We start from the raw sequence: 26,268 nt of genomic DNA, 5'->3' as shown, positions 1-26,268 counted from the left end.
GGCTGTGGTCTTTGATCTTTATTAGTAAATGCTTCAAGTCCTCTTCACTTTCAGCAAGCAAGGTTGTGTCTTCTGCATAATGCAGGTTGTTAATGAGTCTTCCTCCAATCCTGATGCCCCATTCTTCTTCATAGAGTCCAGCTTCTTGGATTATTTGTTCAGCATACAGATTAAATAGGTATGGTGAAAGAATACAACCCTGATGCACACCTTTCCTGACTTTAAACCAATCAGTATCCCCTTGTTCTGTCCGAACAACTGCCTCTTGGTCTATGTAAAGGTTCCTCATGAGCACAATTAAGTGTTCTGGAATTCCCATTCTTCGCAGTGTTATCCATGGTTTGTTATGATCCACACAGTTGAATGCCTTTGCGTAGTCAATAAAACACAGGTAAGCATCCTTCTGGTAGTCCCTGCTTTCAGCCAGGATCCATCTGACATCAGCAATGATATCCCTGCTTCCACGTCCTCTTCTGAAACTGGCCTGAATTCTGGCAGTTCCCTGTCGATATACAGCTGCAGGTGTTTTTGAATGATTTTCAGCAAAATTTTGCTTGTGTGTGATATTAATGATATTGTTCTATAATTTCCATATCCAGTTGGATCACCATTCTTGGGAATAGGCATAAATATAGACCTCTTCCAGTCAGTTGGCCAGGAAGCTGTCTTCCATATTTCTTGGCATAGACGAGTGAGCACCTCCAGTGCTGCATCTGTCTGTCGAAACATCTCAATTGATATTCCGTCAATTCCTGGAGACTTGTTTTTCGCCAATGCCTTCAGAGCAGCTTGGACTTCTTCCTTCAGTACCATCGGTTCCTGATCATATGCTACCTCTTGAAATGGCTGAATATTGACTAATTCTTTTGGTATAATGATTCTGTGTATTCCTTCCATCTTCTTTTGATGCTTTCTGTGTCGTTTAATATTTTCCCCATGGAATCCTTCACTATTGCAACCCGAGGCTTGAATTTTTTCTTCAGTTCTTTCAGCTTGAGAAACGCTGAGTGTGTTCTTCCCTTTTGGTTTTCCATCTCCAGCTCTTTGCACATGTCATTATGATACTTTGTCTTCTTGAGAGGCCCTTTGAAATCTTCTGTTCAGTTTCTTTTACTTCATCAATTCTTCCTTTTGCTTTAGCTGCTTGATGCTCAAGAGCAAGTTTCAGAGTCCCCCTGACATCCATCTTGGTCTTTTCTTTCTTTCCTGTCTTTTCAGTGACCTCTTGCTTTCTTCATGGATGATGTCCTTGATGTCATTCCACAACTCGTCCAGTCTTCTATCACTAGTGTTCAATGTGTCAAATCTATTCTTGAGATAGTCTCTAAATTCAGGTGGGATATACTCAAGGTTATATTTTGGCTCTCATGGACTTATTCTGATTTTCTTCAGTTTCAGCTTGAACTTGCATATGAGCAATTGATGGTCTGTTCCACAGTTGGCCCCTGGCCTTGTTCTGACTGATGATATTGAGCTTTTCCATCATCTCTTTCCACAGATGGTCAATTTGATTTCTGTGTGTTCCATCTGGCGAGGTCCATGTGTATAGTTGCCGTTTATGTTGGTGAGAGAAGGTATCTGCAATGAAGAAGTAGTTGGTCTTGCAAAATTCTATCATTCGATTTCCAGCATTGTTTCTATCACCAAGGCCATATTTTCCAACTACTGATCCTTCTTCTTTGTTTCCAACTTTCGCATTACAATCGCCAGTAATTATCAATGCGTCTTGATTGCATGTTCGATCAATTTCAGACTGGAGGGGCTGATAAAAATCTATTTCATCATCTTTGACCCTTGTGGTTGGTGCGTAAATTTGAATAACAGTCGTATTAACTGGTCTTCCTTGTAGGCGTATGGATATTATCTTATCACTGACAGCGTCGTACTTCAGGATAGATCTTGAAACATTCTTTTTGACGATGAATGCAACACCATTCCTAGCAGGAAGACTATATGATTGTCCGATTCAAAATGGCCAATACCAGTCCATTTCAGCTCACTAGTGCCTAGGATAATGATGTTTATGCATTCCATTTCATTTTTGATGATTTCCAATTTTCCTAGATTCATACTTTGTACATTCCAGGTTCCGATTATTAATGGATGTTTGCAGCTATTTCTTCTCATTCTGAAGGTCCCGCATCAGCAAATGAAGGTCCCGAAAGCTTTACCCCATCCACGTCATTAAGGTCGACTCTACTTTGATGAGGCAGCTCTTCCCTAGTCATCTTTTGAGTGCCTTCCAACCTGGGGCGCTCATCTTCCAGCACTATATCAGACAATGTTCCCCTGCTATTCATAAGGTTTTCACTGGCTAATGCTTTTCAGAAGTAGACTGCTGGGTCCTTCTTCCTAGTCTGTCTTAGTCTGGAAGCTCAGCTGAAACCTGTTCTCCATGGGTGACCCTGCTGGTATCTGAATATCACTGGCAAAGCTTCCAGCATCACAGCAACACACAAGGCCCCACAGTACGACAAACTGACACACACGTGGGGCATATATCTGTTAGCTACCTGAATGTCTTCTTTAGTGAAGTGTCTATTCATATCTTCTGCCCTTTATTTAATTGGATTATTTGTCTTTTTGCAGTTGAGTTTTTGCAGTATCATGTAGATTTTAGATATCAGGCGCTGATCTGAAATGTCATAGCTAAAAACTTTTTCCCAGTCTGTAGGTAGTCTTTTTACTCTTTTGGTGAAGTCTTTGGATGAGCATAGGTGTTTGATTTTTAGGAGCTCCCAGTTATCTAGTTTTTCTTCTACATTCTTTATAATGTTTTGTATACTGTTTATTCCATGTATTAGGGCTTCTAACATCCCTATTTTTTCTTCCATGATCTTTATCGTTTTAGATTTTATATTTAGGTCTTTGATCCATTTTGAGTTAGTTTTTGTGCACGCAGTGAGGTATGGGTCTTGTTTCATTTTTTTGCAGATGGATATCCAGTTACACCAGCACCATTTGTTAAAAAGACTATTTTTTCCCCATTTAACTTACTTTGGGCCTTTGTCAAATATCAGCTGCTCATATGTGGATGGATTTATGTCTGGATTCTCAATTCTCTTCCATTGGTCTCTGTATCTATTGTTGTACAGGTACCAGGCTGTTTTGACTACTGTGGCAGTATAATAGACTCTAAAATCAGGTAGAGTGAGGCCTCCAACTTTGTTCTTCTTTTTCAGTAATGCCTTACTTATCCGGGGCCTCTTTCCCTCCCATATGAAGTTGGTGATTTGTTTCTCCATCTCATTAAAGAATGTCCTTGGGATTTGGATCAGAATTGCATTAAATGTATAGATCGCTTTTGGTAGAATAGACATTTTTATAATGTTAAGTCTTCCTATCCATGAGAGCAAGGTGTGTTCTTCCACTTATGCAAGTCTTTTTTGGATTCTTGCAGAAGTGTACTGTAGTTTTCTTTGTATAAGTCTTTTACATCTCTGGTAAGATTCATTCCTAAGTATTTTATCTTCTTGGGGGCTACTGTAAATGGCATTGATTTGGTGATTTCCACCTCGATGTTCTTTTTGTTGATGTAGAGGAATCCAACTGATTTTTGAATATTTATCTTGTATCCCGATACTCTGCTGAACTCTTCTATTAGTTTCAGTAGTTTTCTGGAGGATTCCTTAGAGTTTTCTGTGTATAAGGTCATGTCATCTGGAAACAGAGATACTTTTACTTCTTCCTTGCCAATCTGGATGCCCTTTATTTCTTTATCTAGCCTAATGCTCTGGCTAGGACTTCCAGCACAATGTTGAATAAAAGGGGTGATAAAGGGCATCCTTGTCTGTATACCAGGTTGTTTTGACTGCTGTAGCTATACAGTATGTTTTAAAGGAATTCTCTTTTTACTTTAATTTTAAAATTATTACCTGCTATTAAAGTAAGCAGGTAATAATTTTAAAATTAATTTTATTTTAAAATATAAAGGAGAATTAAAGAATACTGGAACAGAGGATGTTAGGCAGCTGTTCCAGGAATTCTGAAGTCAGCCAGGATGTTATCAGTATTGATTCAGAAAATAACACAGGTGAGCATTCTGTGAACTCCAAAGCACCCAGCATCCCAATGCACAAAGCCATTAAAGTCTGTCTAAAGAAGCACTGGGCACACACGGGTGGTAACAGACCCATGTAAGTAGAATAGGGATCCGGAAGGAATTTCGAAGACATGACCATCAGCTCAAAGATGACCACAGTGAAGGGTCACTGAAGGGTGGCTTTTAAAATGTAGCTAACAACAATTAGGACAAAAAATTCTATGTTTGCCAGTTGCTTCCTTCTATGAACAGACATTCGAGATGTAGGCAGGTAGTTCTAAAAAAAATTCTTACCCATCAGAGTCCCTGACTGCTTATAAACATTATCAGCTAACTTAGAGTGCACAGTTGATGTTTTCATCAGAAGAGAAGAGTGGTAACAAATTCTTTAACCCACTACATTAAATCCCAAATACCTGTGAGCATTAGACTATCTGGATCCTGCCAAAATAAAATAAAACCAAGACAGGGTAGACCATTTACTTACAGACAAATCTTGGGATTTTAAAACTTCAAATTGAGGAATAAACATGGTCTGGCTACCCCTCAGCAGTCACTAACCAGCTAGCTACCAATGGAACTACCTTCCACTAACTAATCCACACATCTTATGAACAAATGGGCATTTCATGGAAAGCGGAAGTGGGAGGGGGAAGGGAATGGAAAGAGGGCTCACCTCACCATTGTCCAGGACAGCCATGGATGAGGTCTGGCCACAGGCAATACCAACCACCTTCTTAATGTGTAAACAGTTCGTCACTTTTCGAGGAGTTGGTTGATTTGCTGTGGATCCTGATCCAACCTGGCCACAGTTATTATAACCCCAAGCAAATACCTACACAAGAGATGGGAAATGGAAAAAAAAACCACAGTAAAGGTGAAAAGTCTACCTCTAACACACAATAATCTCCATAAAATAAAAATAAACCCACTTAATGAGTACTTATGGAGTCCCTGAATGGCACAAATGGTGCACGGTCAGCTGCTAATCTAAAGGTTGGTGGTTTGAACCCACCCACAGACTCGATAAGAGAAAGGCCTGCAATCTGCTTCTGTAAAGATGACAGCCAAGAAAACCGTATGGGGCAGTTCTACTCTGTAACACGTGGGGTCACCATGAGTCAGAGGTGATACAATGGCAACTGTTTTTTTTTTTTTTTAATGAGCACTTACGGTGTGCTAAATGGTTCTAAACGCTTTACATACATTAAGCAATTTAATCTTGATGGTAATCCTGTAAGGTGACCCTGGAGTAGGTACTATTTTCATGTCCATTTTATATAAGGAAATGCCAAGTGATTTGCTTGAGGTTCCACAGCTAGTAAGTAGTAGAAATGGAATTTGAACCAAAAGCAGTCTGGCTGTATTCTTTTTTTTGTTTTGTTTTTATCATATTTTAGATGAAAGTTTACAGAGCAAACTGACTTCTCACTAAACAATTAAGACACATATTGTTTTGTGACATTGGTTGCCAACCCCACGACAGGTCAACATTCTCCCCTTCTGGACCTTAGGTTTCCCATTACCAGCTCTCCTGTCCCCTCCTGCCTTCTAGTCCTTGCCCCTGGGCTGGTGTGCATACTTAATCTCATTTTGTTTTATGGGCCTGCCCAATCTTTGGCTGAACCTCACGAGTGACTTCATTACTGAGCTAAAAGGCTGTTGGGGGCCATATTCTATGAGTTTCTCCAGTCTCTATCAGACCAGTAAATCTAGTCTTTCTTTTTTCATGAGTTAGAATTTTGCTTTACATTTTTCTCCAGCTCTGTCCAGGACCCTCTATTGTGATCCTCGTCAGAGCAGTCGGTGGTGGTAGCCAGGCACCACCTAGTTATGCTGGACTCAGTCTGGTGGAGGCTGTGGTATTTGCGGTCCATTAGTTCTTTGGACTAATCTTTTCCTTGTGTCTTTGGTTTTCTTCATTCTCCCTTGCTCCAGACAGGGCGAGACGAGTGGAGTATCTTAGATGGCCACTCACAAGTTTTTAAGACCCCAGACACTACTTACCAAAGCAGAATGTAGAACACTTTCCTTATAAACTATGTTATGACAATTAAGCTAGATGTTCCCAGAGACCATGCTCCCCAGAGCCCTCACTAGCTGTATTCTTAACCACTATGCTCTACTGCCTCTATATTATGGCAGCTATTTTTTTTTTCCCAACCTGGCACCAACAGGTAACAAGGTATATACCACATAAATATCAACTGAAGTTCTATGTCATAACACGGAACTCAAAAGTGCTAAGGAGACATTTGTCCCTCCAAAAAGGACACCACATTGTTAGTCTTTTCCTGGTAGTATTTTCTCTGAGTTCTTATTTGCTCTCTGTCTGTCCGTCAGCTTCAGGCAGCCCCCATCCTTCTCACCTGCATCCCATGCTTACTTCCAGCCTATTACCTGTGATAACCTGAAGACCACACACTCCTATGGGAGAGGGGCACAAACGGATCTCTAAGCTAGTCAAAACTAGCAACAAAGATGAAAAACAAAACAGCAAATAACCGCAAGTTAATTAGCTACTGATGTTATCAACCAGAAGCGTGGCCAGAAAGGAGAATTAGAAGGGGAAGTGGGGTGCTGCAGGAGAGGAAAAGACTGCCTCCAGCACCAGAAGAATCTTTACAGAGTCTTGCTCTGTCTGCCAGCAGGAAGTGGCCCTGACACGCTTCCACAGCCCTCTCCTCTGTCAGCACTTCCTATCTCCGTTCGCATGTCTGGTGCTGCCTCAGCAACAAACAACAGTAAAACCCACAGCTGATGCCTTAAAAAAATATCTGCCACCTGTCCATTACACAGGTACATATAAAACAACCTGCAACACTTCCTGAAAGTATATTCACAGGAATGTGTAGTTTCATGATAAAAAACATCTAGCACAATTATCCAAAGTTGCATATGCTTAAGGTTAAAATCAACCAGGAATCCAACCTGCAAAAATTAGCAAGTTCTGTCTAATTTCAGCCATCGGTCTTCTGGTACTTCTTTCCAAACATCCCAAGCTCCCCTGCAATGCAGCTGCCATTGATTTGAAAATGGGGACTGTGGTTCCACTAACCAAGAAATGGACTAGGAGAACAGTGGATTCCAAGTATACGCCCTGTGTGCCCTTCCTGACTTCAGCCAACACATCCCTGCCACGAAACCTTGGGTAAGTTGCTTGATTTCTCTGAACTTCCCTGTTTTCCTCATCTGTAACTCCTCTACTTACTAAGATCACTGTAACACCATGGAAGGACTTTTAAACAGGGGAACAATACGATCCGATTTGCCTTTTAGAAATCACAGAGAAATAAGATTGGACAGGTAAACTAATTAAAAAGCTACAGGGAAAAAAAAAAAAGACTGTGTCCAAAGTTCTGGCAGGAGCTGATGAAGCCTGACCTAAGGTGACAGAGATGGAGAGGAACAGAATGATACAAGAGATTCGAAACTAGAACCTACAGGATGAGTAACCTTTAAGATACGCATGAATCATGGTGGGGGTGAGTACGTGATATAGGTAACTAGAATGCTGGTTAGGTTATTTTCTACAACAGAGAATTCATTACATCTACTGAAAAACAAAATAGACCTTAAGGGGTGGGGCAAAAGTACACAACACTGTCATACACATCTGATTTGCAGTGGTAGCAAAGAGCATGAAATTCAACTGCTTTAAGATGAAATCTACTGTCATCAAAGGAATGGTCCCAATCACATAATATAGGTTGTGATAGAGGAAGCGTGTGTTCCCACAATGCTTTTAGTTACATACGCATACTATGCTCACACTGTACCAAGCACAAACATGGTCATTATTTTATTTTGTTAAAAGCAGGACACTTACCTCTCCATCTGCTGCCAGAGCCATGGAATGATGCGAGCCACAAGCTACTTCAACCACTTGCTTGATCAGGAGATTGGTACAGACTTGGATGGGAGCAACACCTTGGTTGGTTGTCCCATTCCCAAGCTGGCTATATCCATTGTGGCCCCAGGCGTAAACAACTCCATCTACACAAAATGGCCACACAAAGAATCAGCTCCAAGAAGAAATGGTAACCCCTGTCCTCTCTTCCCAGAGTTTTGCGCAACTCATATTCCAACATTTGTTTCTCTCATATTGCCCTCTCCCCTCTACAAAACAAGCACTGACTGGGGGTAAGGGAGAGAGGGATAGATGAGACAACAGGATAGACAGATACAAAACCTTTAATGCAAGGACTTCATTCTGACATTAGAAAGGAAATAAGCTTGTGGTCAGAAGTTAAACGTTTATATATGTAACAATTGGACTTCCTGAACACTTTGATTTATCTCAATAGTTTTTGTTTCAAGTACTAAGCAGAAGGCAGAAGATACAGGAAAGCTCAAAACTGTCTTTACCATCACTTTACCGAATACTAAATCTCAAAGAACACTTTGTGTCTGTCTGTCTGTCTGTCTGTCTGTCTGTCTGTCCCACACAAACTCACTCACAAAGTACAGAAGAGGTATGTTAGAGGTATGATTCAGCAATTCCACTCCTAGGAATATATCCTAGAGAAATAAGAGCAGTGACACACATAAACATATGCACATCCATGCTGATTGCAGCATTATTCACAAGAGGAAAAAGATGAAACAACCTAAGTTCCTATCAACATATGAATGCATAAACAAATTGTGGTACATACACACAATGGAATACTAGGCAACTATAAAGAATAATGAGGAGTCCACAAAACATCTTATAACATGGATGAATCTGGAGGACATTATGCTGAGTGAAATATGTCAAACACAAAAGGACAAATATTGTATGGTCTCACTTTTATAAAAAGTCAAGAACAGATATATACACAGAAAGCAATGTTCTTTGATGGTTACCAAGGATGGGAGGGGGAGGGAGAGGAAATCAATTTCTGGATACTAGACATTTATTATTTTTGCTGATGGGAAAGGCGATACCCAGTATCAATGGTGTCTGCACAACTTGTCCAAGGTAAATGATGGCACTAAGAAGTACGCAAGAATAAGGGACAAGTTTGGTAAATGCTATAACATACAATTTTGCAACAACAACCAAAAAATATGTGTGTGGTTCCACAGGCCGACATGTATGCACATATGTGTATAGGAAGACACATGTGAGTATAGGGGTGTGCATGTACAGGCGTATCTGTGGACATATGTATATACTTGTTTATGTGCACTGCATATATATTTATATATATAATAAACCACATGGGGGCACAGTTATGAATACTTTCTAGACATAACCAAATACCTCATGGGATTGGTTTATTGAGTTTGAAGGCCTGGGACCATAGTGTCGTGGGACAACTCTGTCAACTGGCATAACATAGTTCATAAAGATAATGTGTTTTAAATCTTAATTTGGTGAGTAGCATCTGGGGTCTCAAAAGTTTGCCAACGGCCATCTAAGATACTGGTCACTACTCATCTGGAACAAAAGAGATTAAAGGAAACCAGAGACTCAAAGAAGAAACTGGTAGCCCACGTGAACCCCAGCCTCATCTAGCCTGAGACCAGAAGAACTAGAAGGGGCCCTGCTACCATTACTGACCATTCTGATCAGGGACACAACATAAGGTCCTGGATAGAAAGGAGAAAAATGTAAAACAAAATTCAAATTCCTAAAACAAGGCCAAACTTATTGGATCAATAGACTAGAGGGGCCCCACAGACTACTGCCCCAAGAAACCCTTTGAACTTAGAACTAAAGCTACCTTTCACCCAAATAATAGATTGACTCATAAAATAAGCAATATTACCTGTGAATACTGTGATGAAATAATCAACTGTGCACCAAACCGTCAACATTTACTCTAAAACAAAGACAAGAAGCTAAGGAGGGGCAGGGAAGCAAGGTTAATGGAAACCAAACAAAAAGAATGGAAAAAATGAGTATGTTGACACACTGTGAAAAACTGAAGAAGTTGTATAAAAATTGCTAAGTGGGAACCTAATTTGCTATATAAACTTTCACCTAAAACCCAATTTTTTTTTTTTAAAAGAGGTATATTATTTACACAGGAAACAAAAATCACAGAGTTCCTCTGAAACAAACCATTTTAGCGGCATGAACTATGGCTGCATTTTTTTCAAATGACTATCTTTTAGTGCTTCTGAGAGAGGTGACTTTGCTGTCTTGCATTCTCTCTTGTTTCACGCATCTCCCCCACTGCATGCCTGACAATCAAGAGCAGGTCCCCCCAGAGGTATTCACTCTTCTGTGCCTTCCGCACGGTTACAAAACATCATGACCTGTTAGATAATACAGACCCAGCAACAATAGACGGTGAACGGCGACAGCAGAAACTTGAGCGTTATGGTTAGTTTGCTGGCTCACTGACAGTACTCCCCAAGCAACCAGGGGAAAGGTCGTTAAGTGCCCTCGAGTTGACTCCAACTCATAGCAATGCCATGTGACAGAGTATAACTGCTCCAAGTGTTAAGGAGGATGTGGAGAAACTGGAGCCCTTGTGAACTGCTGGTAGGAATGTAAAATGGTACAGCCAATGTGGAAAATAGTTTGGCGGGTCCTCAAAAAGTGAAACATGGAATTACCACACAACCCAGCAATTCTACTCCTAAGTGTATAACCAAAAGACTTAACAACAGGGACTTAAACAGATACTTTTACATCAATGTTCATTGTAGCATTATTCACAATAGCCCAAAGGTGGAAACAATCCAAGTGTCCATCAACAGAAGGATAAATAAAATGTGGTACATACACACAATGGAATATTATTCAGCCATAAAGAGAAATGAAGTCCTGATATGGATGAACCTTGAAAACATTATGATGAGGGAAATAAATCAGACACAAAAGGACAAATGATATTTTATCCTACTTGTATGAAGTATCTATAATAGGCAAGTGTATAGAGACAAAAGTGTATGTATGGTTACCAGGGGTTAAGGAGGAGGGAATGGGAGTTACTACTGAGGGGCACTGAGTTTCTGTTTGCGGTGATGAGAAACATTTGGAAATGGATAGTGGTGACAAGAGTACAATATGATGAATATAATCAATGTCACTGAAATGGACACTTAAAAATGGTTAAAAGGCAAGCTTTTGTGATGTATATTTTACCACAACAAAATTTAAAAAGAAAATTGAAACACATTGGGAAAAACTTAAACTTAAATCGTTAGGTCACAATGGATGCCAAGCTGAACCAGTCAGTAATGCAGAAACTGTCTGAAAGAGCCAGTGTAACAGCAGAAACACGATTACACAATGCAGAAGTGAGATTATCATCTCAGGGTGCTCAATACCAGTTACATTCTTACTTGACAATCACGCTCAGATCTGGATCTCACAGCTTGAGAAGATGTAGAGAACCTGGAGTGGATTTGCATATGAACTAAAACCAAATCAAACCTGTTGCCGTCAAGTGCGTTCTGACTCATAGCAACCCTACAGGACAGAGAGAACTGCCCCCTAGAGTTTCCAAGGCTGTAATCTTTATGGAAGCAGACTGCCATGTCTTTCTCCCATGGAGCAGCCAGTGGGTTTGAACTGCCACCCTTAGGGTAAGCAGCCAAGCACTTAACCAATGTGCCACCAGGGCTCAATACTAACACCTATGGCAGCAGCTAAGGAAGATAGGATTCCGCAGTCTAGAGACAGAAGGCCACTGAAGCATGCTGTGCGGGTTAAAGTTGCGTGTCAACTTGGCTGAGCCATGATCCTCAGTGGTTTGGCACTTATGATGTAGTCTGTAATATGTAGCTTTTAATGATGTAAGCACCTCCATGATGAGATCTGTTGTGAGCAGCCAGTCAGTTGAAAGGGAGCTCCCTTGGAGGTGTGGCCTGCATCCAATATAGGTGGACTTTCTGGCAAGGCTCGCTGGCTTTTGCTCACTCTGGATTCTGCAGCTGGCTCCTATCATCTGATATCCAGTTCTTCAGACTTGAGCTAGCAGCTTACCTGCCTTCCGACCTTCCAATCTTGGATTCGCCAGCACCTGCAGCTACCTGAGTGGGAAGAAGCCTCCAGCCTGACCCATGAACTTGGGACTTCCAGCCTCTACAACCATCTGAGCCATTTCCTTTATATAAACCTCTCTCTCTTTCTCTGTCTTTCTCTCTATATATGTATTTATATCCTGCACTGATTTTGCTTCTCTAGAGAACCCAGGATAAGACACATGTTGTCTCCCAAATGTCACCCTAGGGGACTATCCAAGAAAAAGTTGAGGGTCTCTACTGAAGAAAGAGCAAGCTCTATATGCCTACAAATTAAGAGCAAGAATTCAGGTTATATATAACCAGCTTTCAGAGTGTGATGACCGCCAAAAGTACAGATAAATTTCCAAAGAAAAATGCATACTCTCTTTCTTCAATGGTCTTGGAGAGGTAAAGAAAAAAGCAGAAGAGTCTATCTGCCTATATCCCCCATTCTTTCCATAACGGTACCCACATGAATGCCAGGGAATAAGATTTCTCAGATTCAAGATTCAGGAACAACACAAAGAAAGGAAAACCAGTATTATCTGTGTTTACAAAAATATACAAGGAAAACCTGAAAGCTACGTTGCTACCAAAAATCTTCAGAAAAGTTAGGGTGGAAATGATCACTTTGTTTGTTATCTAATCTTCCATAACTTTACACTGTTGTTGTTGTTAGGTGCCATTGAGTCAATTCCAACTCATAGCGACCCTGTGTACAACAGAATAAAACACTGCCTGCTCTTGTACCACCCTCTCAATCATTGCTATGTTTGGGCCCATTGTTGCAGCCACTGTGTCAATTCATCTCATTGAGGGTCTTCCTCTCTTTCTATGACTCTCTACTTACCAAGCATGATGTCCCTCTCCAGGGACTGGTCCCTCCCGATAACACGTTCAAAGAATGTGAGACGACATCTCGCCATCCTCACTCCTAAGGAGCATGCTGGCTGTACTTCTTCCAAAACACACTTGTTCATTCTTCTGGTAGTCCATGCTGTATATTCAACATTCTTCACCAACACCATAATTCAAAGGCATCGATTCTTCTTCAGTCTTCTTCATTCATTGTCCAGCATTCACATGAATATGAGGTGATTGAAAATACCATGGCTTGGGTTAGGCACACCTTGGTCCTTAAGATGACATCTTTGCTTTTCAACACTTTAAAGAGGTCTTCTGCAGCAGATTTGTCCAACACAATAGGTCACTTGATTTCTTGCCCACTATTTCCATGGGCGTTGATTATGGATCCAAGTACAATGAAGTCCTTGGCAACTTGAATCTTTTCTCCAATTATCATGATGCTGCTTAATGGCCCAGTTGTGAGTATTTCTGTTTTCTTTATGTTGAGGTGTAATCCATACTGAAGGCTGTCGTCTCTGATCTTCATCAGTAAGTGCTTCGAACTCTCTTCACTTCCAGCAAGCAAGGTTATCTGCAAATTGCAGGTTGTTAATGAGTCTTCCTCCAATCCTGATGCCACAGTCTTCATTATGTAGTCCTCCTTCTCAGATTATTTGCTCAGCATACAGACTGAATAAGTATGGTGAAAGGATACAACTCTGACGCACACCTTTCCTGACATTAAACCACAGTTCTGTTCAAACAATTGTATTTGTCTATGTTCAGGTTTCATACGAGCACAAGTAAGTGTTCTGGAATTCCCATTCTTCAAAATGTTATCCATAAGTTGTTATGATCCACACAGTGGAATGCCTTGGCATAGTCAATAAAACACAGGTAAGCATCTCTCCGGTATTCTCTGCTTTCGGCCAAGGTCTATCTGACATAAGCAATTGATATCCCTTGTTCCATGTCCTCTTCTGAATCCAGCTCGAATTTCTGGCAGTTCCTTGTCGATATACTGCTGCAACCGCTTTTGAATGATCTCCAGTAAATTTTATTTGCATGCGATATTAATGATTTGATGACTTCCACATTTGTTGAATCACCTTTCTTTGGCATGGGCACAAATATGGATCTCTTCTAGACAGTTGGCCAGGTAGCTGTCTTCCAAATTTCCTGGCACAGACAAGTGAGCATCTCCAGCACTGCATCCATTTGTTGAAAGCCTTGTTTTTCACCGATGCCTTCAGTGCAGCTTGGACTTCTTCCTTCAATATCATCATTTCTTGATCATATGCTACCTCTTGACATGGCTGAACATCAATCAATTCCTTTTGGTACAGTGACCTCCCATCTCCTTTTGATGTTTCCTGCATTGTTTAATACTTTTCCCATAGAATCCTTCAATATTGCAACTTCAGGCTTTTTTTCTTCAGTTCTTTCAACTTGAGAAATGCTGAGCATGTTCTTTCCTTTTGGTTTTCTAACTCCAGGTCTTTGCACATTTCATTATAATACTTTGTCTTCTCAAACCAGCCTTTGAAATCTTCTGTTCAGCTCTTTTACTTCATCATTTCTTCCATTCACCTTAGCTGCTCTATGTTCAAGAGCAAGTTTCAGAGTCTCTTCTGATATCCATTTTGGTCTTTCCTTTATTTCCTGTCTTTTTGATGGCCTTTTGCTTTCTTCATGTATGATGTCATCTCACAACTCATCTGGTCTTCAGTCATTAGTGTTCAATGGATCAACTCTATTCTTGAGATGGTCTCTCAATTCAGATGGCATATACTCAATGTTATACGTTAGCTCTCATGGACTTGTTTTTAATTTTCTCCAGCTTCAACTTGAACTTGTATATGAGCAACTGATGTTCTATTCCACAGTTGGCCCTGGCCTTATTCTGACTGATGATATTGAGCTTCTCCATTGTCTCTTTCCACACCTTCATTGCCTAAGATGCAAAAGACACACGCTTTCCAAATAGATGTGATTCTGAATTGATTCCTGTGTATTCCATCTGGCAAGCTCCACGTGTATAGTCGCTGCTATTCAGAAAGTTTATGCTGCTGAAAAAAAGGTACCTGCACTGAATAAGTTGTTGGTCTTGCAATATTTTACCATGCAATCTCCAGAGTTATTTCTATCACCAAGATCATATTTTCCAACTATTGATCTTTCTTCTTCGTTTCCAACATTCGCATTCCAACCACCAATAATTATCAGTGCATCTTGACTGCATGATTAATCGATTTCAGAATGCAGAAGTTGGTAAAAATCTTCAATTTCTTCATCTTTGGCATTAGTGATTGATGGGATAAATTTAAATAATAGTCACCTTAACTGGTATTCCTTGTAGGCATATGAGTATTATCCTATCACTGACAGTGTTGTACTTCAGGATAGATCTTGAAATGTTCTTTTTGACAATGAATGCAACGCCATTCTTCTTCAATTTGTAATTCTGGCACAGTAGACCATATGATTATCCGACTCAAAAAGGCCAATACCAGTCAATTTCAGCTCATTAACGCCTAGGATATAAATGTTTATACATTCCATTTCCTCCTTGACGACTTCTGATTTTCCTAGATTCATACTTCGTACATTCCACATTCTGATTATTAATGGATGTTTGCAGCTGTTTCTTCTCATTTTGAGTCATGCCACATCAGCAAATGAAGGTCTGAAAAGCTTGACTCCACCCACATCATTAAGGTCGACTCTACTTTGAGGAGGCAGCTCTTCCCCTGCTATATTTTGAATGCCTTCCAACCTGAGAGGCTCATCTTTCAGCTTGATCATCAGACAATGTTCTGCTGCTATTCCTAAGGTTTTCACTGGCCATTTTTTTCAGAAGTAGACTGCTAGGTCCTTCTTCCTGTCTGTCTTAGTCTGGAAGCTCTGCTGAAACCTGTCTACCATGAGTGACCCTGCTGGTATTTGAAATACTAGTGGCATAGAGTCCAGCATCACAGGAACACACAAGCCACCACAGTATGACAAACTGACAGATGAGTGGTGACAGACGAGTTACAGACCTTATATAAGTGGTCTAAAACCTCAGGAATCTGCCTACTTTGCAAAACATCCTATGGCTGTTTCAGAGTCAACCTGACATGTTTACCTTTCACCTGCTTTGTGTTCTGCCCCTCAGGAATTAAGAAACAAACAATCCAAAATTAATTAATTCATACAGCCTGACCTCGCCTTAGCTTAGAATTAAATGCTCAAGTTCCCACACACTGAAAAGCTGGATTTGTTCCCTCCTTACCTTCAGTGCTGAGGAGAACATGTGGTGCGCTCCCGTAACTAAGGCTTTTAATCTTCTTTCCACATAAGGCTTCTAGTTTTTTGGGTACAAGTGTACTCTGATTATCTCCAGTTCCCAAACAGTTACTGTAGTTCATTCCAAATACAAACACCTAGAAAACAAATCATTTTGTCTGAGTCATCTGGCCTAAAGTTACATTAAAGACTCTCTTTTTCAGTAAGGAAGTAAGACATGCTCAAGGTCTGTTTGACACTTGGGGAGGTAAGGAGAGACTAATAAGATAAAGTTTTTAAGAAAAATTCAGCCTCTGTTGACATTTGTTAAGTTTTACAATATTTGGCCATACTACAAAATTCAAAGAGAAGTAAGGGATGGAGGGGTGTTAAATCAAGAAGCTGAAAAAAAAAAAAAAGAGATTATATCAAAGGCAGTCTTCCTAAACTTCAGGTTCCTTTTAGCCCTCTCTTTTTCAAAGTGCATACTTTGCACTTTTTTACCCCTCTTCAAAGTTCAAAGCCCAACCCCAAAATAATCCCTAAAACTATACTCTAGGCTTGGAGGGAGTCTTACCTCATCGTTGTCAGTAACATACAGAGCTTCATTGCCTGAGGTGCCAAAGACGCACGCTTTCCGAATTGACGCAATTTCTTGAGGTGAGAGCAGAGTGAAGATTGGCCACTTTCCTACATCCACCATGACTCTGGTTTCAAACAATTCCTATAAATCAGCCGACATCTCCCCCCTACCAAACAGAAAGGTTCCAAGAAAAAAATAAACACCCATTAAACTAAATAAAAAAGACACTGTTAATAAAAGTTAACAAATGCTAATTCAAGACTAGACTACCTACCTTTGGTTAAATGGATCACACACTTCACCCAGCAATATGTCCAATCCTTCCTCCACCTTTGAACCTGGGCCTTTACATCTAAGGAGAGGAACAATGTGCTAGAATCAATTGCTTGTCTTCCCAGTCACAAGTCAGCACTTATCTGTGACCTGTATGCTTATATGCAACCAGACAGCAGGTAACGGAGGGAACGCACGCAAACTGGATGAAATTAGGGTCTCTCCTCAAGTATTTATCACACAATACTAGTGTGTCTAAGACAGTTAATTTCCTAGGAAAAATGTGTATGTATGTGTGACGTAAAAATCAGAACCACTATTTCTGTGACCCCACTGTTCACTATCATTCCCAGGATACACTGAAACATCCCACTCCTTGTAGAAAATCAATGCTACACTGAGCCACTGACGATTACAGCAATGTGTCATCCCTCAGACAGGCTGGAGTAGGACAAATATTAAGAAGCACTAGCCTAAGACTGACTGGATGAAACCATAAAAAAAAAAAAAGTACTTATACACTGCTGGTGGGAATGTGAAATGGTATAACCACTTTGAAAATCAATCTGGTGCTTCCTTAAAAAGCTAGAAATAGAACTATCATACGATCCAGCAATCCCACTCCTTGATAATCCTAGAGAAATCAGAGCCTTTACATGAACAGATATATGCACACACATGTTCACTGCAGCACTGTTTACAATAGCAAAAAGATGGAAGCAAACAAGGTGCCCATCAGCAAAAGAATGGATAAATTATGGTACATTCACACAATGGAATATTACACATCAATGAAGAACAATGATGAATCCACGGAACATTTCATAACATGGAGGAATCTGGAAGGCATTATGCTGCGTGAAATCAGTCAGCTGCAAAAGGACAAATATTGTATAAGACTACTATTATAAGAACTCAGGAAACAGTTTAAACAGAGAAGAAAATATCCTTTGATGGTTATGAGGCTCGGAAGGGAAGAAGGGAGGGAGGGAGAGGAGTTTTCACTAAATAGATAGTAGATCAGAACTATTTTAGGTGAAGGGAAAGACAACACACAATACAGGAGAGGTCAGCACAATTGGACTAAACCAAAAGCAAAGAAGTCTCCTGAATAAACCAAACACTTCAAAGGCCAGCATAGCAGGGGCAGGGGTTTGGGGACCATGGTTTCAGGGGATATCTAAGTCAATCAGCACAATAAAATCTATTAAGATAACATCCTGCATCCCACTTTGGAGAGTGGGGTCTGGGGTTTTAAATGCTAGCAAGCGGCCATCTAAGATGCATCAATTGGTCTCAACCCAAGTGGAGCAAAGAATGAAGAACATCAAAGACACAAGGTAATTATGAGCCCAAGAGACAGAAAGGGCCACGTAAACGAGAGACTACATCAGCCTGAGACCAGAAGAACTAGATGGTGCCCGGCTACAACCAATGACTGCCCTGACAGGGAACACAACAGAGAACCCCTAAGGGAGCAGGAGAGCGGTGGGATGCAGACCCCAAATTCTTGTAAAAAGCCCAGACTTAATAGTCTGACTGAGACTAGAAGGACCCCAGTGGTCACAGTCCCCAGACCTTCCGTTAGCCCAAGACAGGAACCATTCCCAAAGCCAGCTCTTCAGACAGGGATGGGACTGGACAATGGGACAGAAAATGATACTGGTAAAGAGTGAGCTTCTTGGATCAAGTAGACATATGAGACTATGTCGGCACCTCCTGTCTGGAGGGGAGATGGGAGGGCGGAGAGGGTCAGAAGCTGGCCAAGTGGACATGAAAATAGAGAGTGGAGGGAAGGAGTGTGCTGTCCCATTAAGGGGAAAGCAATGAGGAGTATATAGCAAGGTATGTATAAATTTTTGTATAAGAGACTGACTTGATTTGTCAACTTGCACTTAAAGCACGATAAAAAAAATTTTTTTAAAGTACTATACTTTAGTCCCAATTTCTATAGTCATATTTTCTACAGATAGACCATACTTCATTTCACATTGAAAAAAAGTTATTATATGAACAAGGATAAGACAATTCACCCTAATGTTGGCCTTAGAGCTGATGACTATAGCCTTCATGCAAGTCACAATTAGCTTAAACAGCACCCTTTAAAAAGTAGAGGAAGGTATACATTTCCATAAAGCTCTGAACTTTCACCCGGTTAAGGGGTTTTATGCAAAGAATCCTGGTCATGACTCCAATCCTTCTCAGGTTAAAAAGTATTTCAAGAAATTCCAGGGGGCTACAGAGCCAACCCTGTAGTGCCAAGTACATTTCCATTCTGGCACTCCCCTCTGGGAACAGAAATGGAACCAGTTGATAGATGCAACCTGGGTTTCCTAATGAGGTACAGAATCCTGAATTTCCTCCTTACCCACCTTCTAAGCTCTAAAAATAGCCGAGAGTGGAAGTTTCAAGCCCAGAGTCTATCTGCCTCCAGGCCCTGCAACACGTATAAAGAGAGCTTACAGGCTTGAGTATACTTAGCCAAAACCTCAGATTCCACCATCCAGAAAAGAGTTTTCCCATCAGCACCAACATGGGTAACAAGGATGAGCAGTCTATCAGCCCCGAGTATCATACCACATATTCATATGCATTGAACACCATCAGCTCAGGCTCTTCCCTATCACTCACAGCTGGACTGCTGGAATAGCATTTGAATGTTCAGACATGTGCACGTGCATGTATATGCTGGTCAGTATGTGTCTGTGTGTATACACGCCATGCGTGCATGTGTTGTTACATGCATGTGCACATGTGTCCGTGTGTGTGCTGGTGGAGCCAGGTAAAAGATTTGGAGGACAGTAAAAAAGCAATACATGAACATGGTAAGAAAAAAACGTATTTCAAATGGTACAAAAAGGTATAGGAAAGTTAGTCTCCCTACCATCCCTCCCTGACCCTCTCCTCAAAGACAACCACGGTTATTAGTTGTTTGTGATTCCTACCAGAGATGGTGTCTATTACACAGGCATTATATATACGTTACATTTGTCTGTGTGTATACCTATAAACAGAAACACAAAGGAAAGCTTCCATCCCCCAGTCCCCCATCCCCATTTTACAGTACATTTAGAAAGCATCCTGTATTAGCACATGAAGGCCTACTTAATCTCTTTTCAATAGTATTCCATTACATGGATTTAACGATCTGTTTTCTACTAAGAGACATCTGAGTCATTTCCAATCTTTTGCTAACATGAGCAATACTATAATGAATATCTTTGTATATTATATCTTTCTTCATACATAAATTTCTAAGACATATTCCTAGAAATGGAAATGCTGGGTCAAAGTCTAACAGCTATTTTAAGCTTTAATAGCTATTTCAAACTCTCCTCTAATGAAGTAGTAGCAATATGCAGAACAGCCACAGTTGTTCGCAGCACCTCTTCACTCACACCTTTGCCACACAGTATTTTCAGGGTACCTTGGCTTTGTTTAGACTTCCATTTCTCTTATTCTGAACAAGGCTGGGCATCATGTTAAAAAAAATCATAATAATACAAAAATAACAACTAATACTTACTGAGCACTCATTATGTGCCAAACACTGTTCGATACGCTTTACATTTATTAATTTATTTAATCCTCACTTTACAGATAAGGAAATGGAGGCAGAGAGATCTTTAAAACATGCTCAAGCTAGTAAGGGGCAGAGCCAGGATTTGAACCCAGGTATTCTGGAGCTGAAGCCCTGGTGGTGCAGTGGTGAAGAGACTGGCTGCTTAACCAAAAGGCTGGTAATTCTAATCTACCAGCCACTCCTTGGAAACCCTACGGAGCAGTTCTACTCTAACCTACAGGGTCGCTATGAGCCGGAATCGACTGGACAGCAATGGGTTAGGTTTAGTTATTCTGGAGGCAGAGTCTGCACATTTCATCACTCTGACTCAGATGTTTTAGAGGAGTCCCCGGGTGGCAAACATGGTTAAGCACTGGACTACTAACCAAAAGGTTGGCGGTGCAAACCTACCTAGAGACATCTCGAAGGCAGGCCTGGCAATCTGCTTTTGAAAGGTCACAGCCTTGAAAATCCTATGGAGTAGTTCTACTCTGCACACGTGGGGTCGCCATGAGTCGGAATCGACGAACTGACAACAATCTGGGGCAGAGTCTGCACTCTTTACCACTGTCTCAGCTGTTTTAGAGTCCATATGCCATGCTTTTTTGTAAAGCACCTATTTCTTTTCTACTGGTCTATTGTTATTTTTCTTGTTCTTGATTTTCAAGTGTTCTTTGTAGGGTAAGAAGATTATCCTAAATGGTTTTAGAAGTAAAACAAACAGATCCATCCCACACCCCCACCCAAATGGCCTGCCTTGTGCCTCTTACAAAACGGACAGGGAGAGGAGTCACAAGAGATCAAACAAGGTAAACAGTTAGATTTGAAGCAGGTAGATAAATTTCAAGAAAAATCCAGAAGCATTTATTATCCTAGAATATGGACCACATCAAAGTTAGTCTTCAAAATTCTTAATTTTATAAAATATAAAGTTAAATTACTCAAAATATAAGATTTATCACTTTTAAAATTATAACACAAAGGACTATTACCATTCAATGGTACTACTCTACCTCCCCCAAACCAAACCAAACCAAACCTGTTGCCTAAGAATCGATCTGCTCCATAGGGTTTCCAAGGCTGTAATCTTTACAAAAGCAGATTGCCACATCTTTCTCCCACGGATTGCTGCTGGGTTCGAACCACAGACCTTTCAGTTAACAGCGGAGCATTTAACCACTGTGCCACCAGGGCTTCTTCCACCCTACCTAAAAAATTACTTTTAGCTCCTCAATCATCTCAATGTTTGTCAAAAAAAAAAAAAAACCTGAAATATAAACCCTGGTCCTTTTGGAAAACGCAGGGGATCTTGTCTGAGATTTTACTTTCAAAGTTTAAAATCATAAAATCTTCAAGCTAAAAGTGAATTTAATAATCACTTAATCCAGCTTTCTCATTTTACAAAAGATGACGAGCTTTGACCACAAATACCTAGCTAATTAGGAGCAGACTCTAGACTTCCAAGTCTTCCAACCTGACTTCTCCAAACTGTTTTCTTATCTACTCCGAGATGAGGAGAATTTCACTATGATGGTTTATCATACAAATTGAGTTTTCCCGTTGTTAAATTACCTTAAGCTTTATTTTACAAAGTATCTCTCCAAAGACAACTTAAGTGTCAACACAGAAGCAGATCACATATTTTACATGCCCACACCCATCATAAAAGAAAAAAGCATCACCAATAACCTTGATAGAGTGGAAAGGGGAGTCCAGGGGCCTATGCTTTACTCCCTGCTTTACTTTTAATCAGTGTGAAACGCCACTTACGTCTTTGAGCCTGAGTTTCCCAAAAGTCTATTCCAGCTCTAAAAATCTATTATTTTATGTTCAAGGTGTAACTAAGACGCCATGAGGAATTCCTTGAACGTATGAGAACAAAAGGGCCGGTAATGATGACCAAGCAAGTAATGACTCCTAGCGATAAAATCAGGCAAAGTCAACAAATAGAGCAGGAATGAAGAAACTCATCATTACCAAGAACCTGCTTTGCCAGAGACCGTGTTATGTAATTTCATGTGCCTTATTTATTTAATCTTCACCATAATCTTGTAAGAGGGAGACTATATCCATGTGCAACAGATGAGGAATGAGGCTCCAAAATGAAATGGCTTCCATGGTCATGTATCAGTAAGCGGCATTGCTGGGATTCAACCCCAGCCCCTCAGACCCTTCCTACACTGCCCCAACACTGCTTCTTACGGAGAACCTCAGTCCTGGCCTTTCAACAGCCAATCTCCTTCAAAATTACTTCCTTCCGACGTTATCTAATAACGTGCATCAGCATCTGCTTTTTAAGTGCTTCACATATAAAAAGTTTCTCCAAAAAAATGTCTTCCTCAAAATGACTCCACGTAGATATGCCTGGTTAAACCTCAGGAATGTTACTCATTCGCTCTTCCAACAACCACTGGGAGACAGGCCTTGAGAAAAAATGTAGCCTTTGGTCTCAGGGAGCTCACAATACTACCATGTGCATCCTTGGGCCACAGACTGTGAAGAAAGTCGGTCTTCATTAGACTGTACTCAACCTGGGCAGCCATGACATGAACAGGTACCCTCAGAATTCAGACACGTTCTCCAAGAGGTTCTGTGGGATAATTAAAAACCCTAGGATATGCTATGTGCTGTAGAGAACAACAGATCAGAGGCCTGGGCAGCACAGTAGAAACGCAAATATCCCCGAATCTTCTAATTAACTCAAAATTGCCATCACCATCATCACAGACAGAATTACTGTGGGGAGATGTTTAATTACTTCATTTTCCTAGGGGCAATACTATGCTATGCCATTATTAAAAAAAAACTAAGTGCCATAATTCTATAACTTCAAGGAGTTTGAACTCTGTCATAAATTGTTTCAACCTCTATCATAAAATTATAGTGTATATACTATTAATTCAATATGCTAAAGCAGGTAGAACCATTAAAAATTAACTAGTATTTAGCTTGAGAATAAAAAAAATTAGCTAGTATTTAATTTGTTATGAAACCTACATCGGATGTAACTCTGTGGCCAACAATGGCTCATAAACACAAAGACCTACCAAAGGAAGAGCAACATTAGTTAGGGTACCTCTGATGACTTGTAACATCTACTGAATTGGTCTAAACATGAAATAAAATTATTAACAGTTTTGTTCTAATCACATGGATTTCATTTTAAAGGAACTGTAAATACAGTTCAAATAAATTTCATATAAATCATCATACCAGAGATTGCCTCAAATAGGTGTCATGGATTGAACTGTGTCCCCCTAAAATGTGTGTCAACTTGGCTAGGCCATGATTCCCAGTATTGTGTGGTCATCCACCATTTTGTCATCTGATGTGATCTTCGTATGTGTTGTAAATCCTACCCTTATCATGTTAATGAAGCAGGATTAGAGGCAGTTATGTTAATGAGGCAGGACTCAATCTATAAAATTAGGTTTTGTCTTAAATCAATCTCTTTTGAGATATAAAAGAGAAAAGCAAGCAGAGAGAAGGGGGACCTCATACCACCAAGAAACAAGAGCCAGGAGAATAACGTCGTCCTTTGGACCCAGGTCTCTGTGGTGAGAAGCTCCGTGGCCAGGTAAGATTGATGACAAGGACCTTTCCTCAGAGCCGACAGAGAGACAAAGCCTTCCCCTGAGGCTGGCACACCCAGAGTTTGGATTTCTAACCTCCCAAACTGTGAGAGAATAAATTTCTCTTTGTTAAAGCCACCCACTTGTGGTATTTGTTACAGCGGCACTAGATAACTAAGACACCTGGCCTGCTCAACCTAGGCCACCATGATAGGCACGTACCTTGGCAAGTATTGAGCAGAGCTAACTATCCTAAGACAGGTAACCCAAAGTTGTCCCTAATTATGTTGCTATGCATTCCCCAAGTCATAACCACCCCCAAGGGAAGCATCTCAAGGGAAGGTGCTAATAAAAAGCATAACGCAGATAAACTATGTGCTTCTTCCCAAGTCAAAACAAAATGAAACAAAAAACAAATGTACCCTGTAAGGCTTAGGTATACTATAGAACAACATGTATTATATGATTTAATTTTTTTAAAGTATACCGAATACAGAAAAGGAGCCCGGGTGGTGCAGTGGTTAAAGCAATGGACCGCTAACTGAAAGGTTGGTGGTTCGAAACCACCAGCAGCTCCTCGGGAGAAAGATACGGCAGTCTGCTTCTGCAGAGATTAACAGCCTTAGAAACCCTATGGAGTCGCTATGAGTCAGAACTGATTCAACGGCACTGGGTTTGGTTTTTCTGGGTATATAGAAAGGAATCCTCGTGGCACAGTGGATAAGAGTTTGGCTGCTAACCAAAAGGTCAGCAGTTCGAATCCACCAGCCACTCCTTGGAAACCCTGTGGAGCAGCTCTACTCTGTCCTACAGGGTCGCTGTGAGTTGGAATCGCCTCAACAACAATGAGTTTGGTCTGTACACAAGAAAAGAATCTATATATACACCAAAGTATCTCTCTGAAGAGATTACAGGTGACTTATTTTTTTTTTAATATATTCCCATATTTCTAAAACGAACACTTTGCAAAAAACCACACACATATTTTAAATAGATAAAACAGCTTAGTTGTTTTAATTATGTATTACCTACCAAGCTGTACAAGCTGTTAAGGTTTAGGATGTATTCTTGCCTTAAGTTCACAACATAAGGTGATGGAATGTTTCAAGCAAAATCTGTAAAATAAATTATCAATATAAAATTAAATGTAGAAGGGTTTCAGTCCTCAAAAATATTTCTGGAAAAGTATAATCACACTTCATTAATTCTGTCTCGGGAAGGCAAATTCAGATTAGAAAAAATTCTGAATGGTACATTTCTAAAAGAAATGAGTTTCCCTGGAGGAGGCCCTCCCAGGACTTGCTTGATAATCATAAAAATGGTGAGTTTGTAATTAGCAGGTCGCTTACATGTAAACAGTTACTTCTGAAGTACTTCAGTAAGATACTAATTTTCTTTTCTTCCACTGTTTTGCTTAGGCAAGTCTGTCATAAACAGCACTGATGTTCAGGCTGAATTATCACTCACTGTGCATAACTGGATGAATCCATGATTTTTTTAACGTACAGAGATAAAGTGAGGGTAGAAAAGCAGAGAAGAGAAATGTAAGCAAGTTTTATGTACCAGAGGTCAGAAAAGGGTTTAACAGCCTCACAGGATACTATGCCAACCCACTTATATCTTCGTATTTTCCTGGCACTTCAAAATATATCCTGAATCACCACTGAACTTATTCTGCATCTATGACTACAGATCAATATATTTTCTGAAAAAGCTTTTGCTAGCTACTGGCACTGTTTCTTGAAGAACTTGTGGCAAGGGGAAAAAGGTTATTTTATTTTATTTTACTTCACACTCTGAAAGCAATTCCATCAGGAGGACAAACATAGACCTTCCAATTTTAGAATTTCACATTGAGAACTGGAGGCCTGAAGAGGTAATGTGCCAACCAGTCCTCTGCTTCCTCTCAAAGCACAATTATTTTCCCTTCCCCTAAAAGCCACCTATTCGGGAGGAGTGGAGGAGGGTTTTATTTTACTGATTTAGCAAAAGATATATTTGAATATGTTTATAGAGTTTGAAAAATAACAGGAAATGGAGAGAAACAGTACCAGATAACTTTGTTTTTAATGCAATAACGGTCTCAAAATTAAACAATACTGGATTTAGGGGGAGCACTGGCGGCATCGTGGTTAAGAGCTTGGTTGCTAACCAAAAGATTGGCAGTTCGAAT

General features: G+C 40.3%; 1 protein-coding gene across 8 annotated transcripts in view; it reads right to left on the bottom strand.

Annotated features, from left to right (window-relative positions):
- RCBTB1 (RCC1 and BTB domain containing protein 1) overlaps positions 1-26,268 on the bottom strand; it is an 86,595-nt gene that overhangs the window by 38,649 nt on the left and 21,678 nt on the right. For 7 of the 8 annotated variants that reach the window (XM_049853019.1, XM_049853014.1, XM_049853013.1 and 4 more), the window contains 5 exons: positions 16,963-17,040; positions 16,683-16,854; positions 16,113-16,263; positions 7,872-8,038; positions 4,719-4,877 (listed from right to left, as the gene is read on the bottom strand). In XM_049853019.1, the coding sequence (XP_049708976.1) occupies positions 4,719-4,877; positions 7,872-8,038; positions 16,113-16,263; positions 16,683-16,808 (603 nt within the window). In that variant the 5' untranslated portion in view covers positions 16,809-16,854; positions 16,963-17,040. Of the gene's footprint in view, positions 1-4,718; positions 4,878-7,871; positions 8,039-16,112; positions 16,264-16,682; positions 16,855-16,962; positions 17,041-25,127; positions 25,211-26,268 lie in introns of all 8 variants that reach the window. The other variant, XM_049853016.1, reaches the window with a different exon arrangement.

This window comes from Elephas maximus, chromosome 14 (assembly GCF_024166365.1).
Source record: "Elephas maximus indicus isolate mEleMax1 chromosome 14, mEleMax1 primary haplotype, whole genome shotgun sequence".
Taxonomy (NCBI): domain Eukaryota; kingdom Metazoa; phylum Chordata; class Mammalia; order Proboscidea; family Elephantidae; genus Elephas; species Elephas maximus.
The sequence above is the reverse complement of the archived record's forward strand: the minus strand, read 5'-3'. Positions and strand labels throughout refer to the sequence as shown.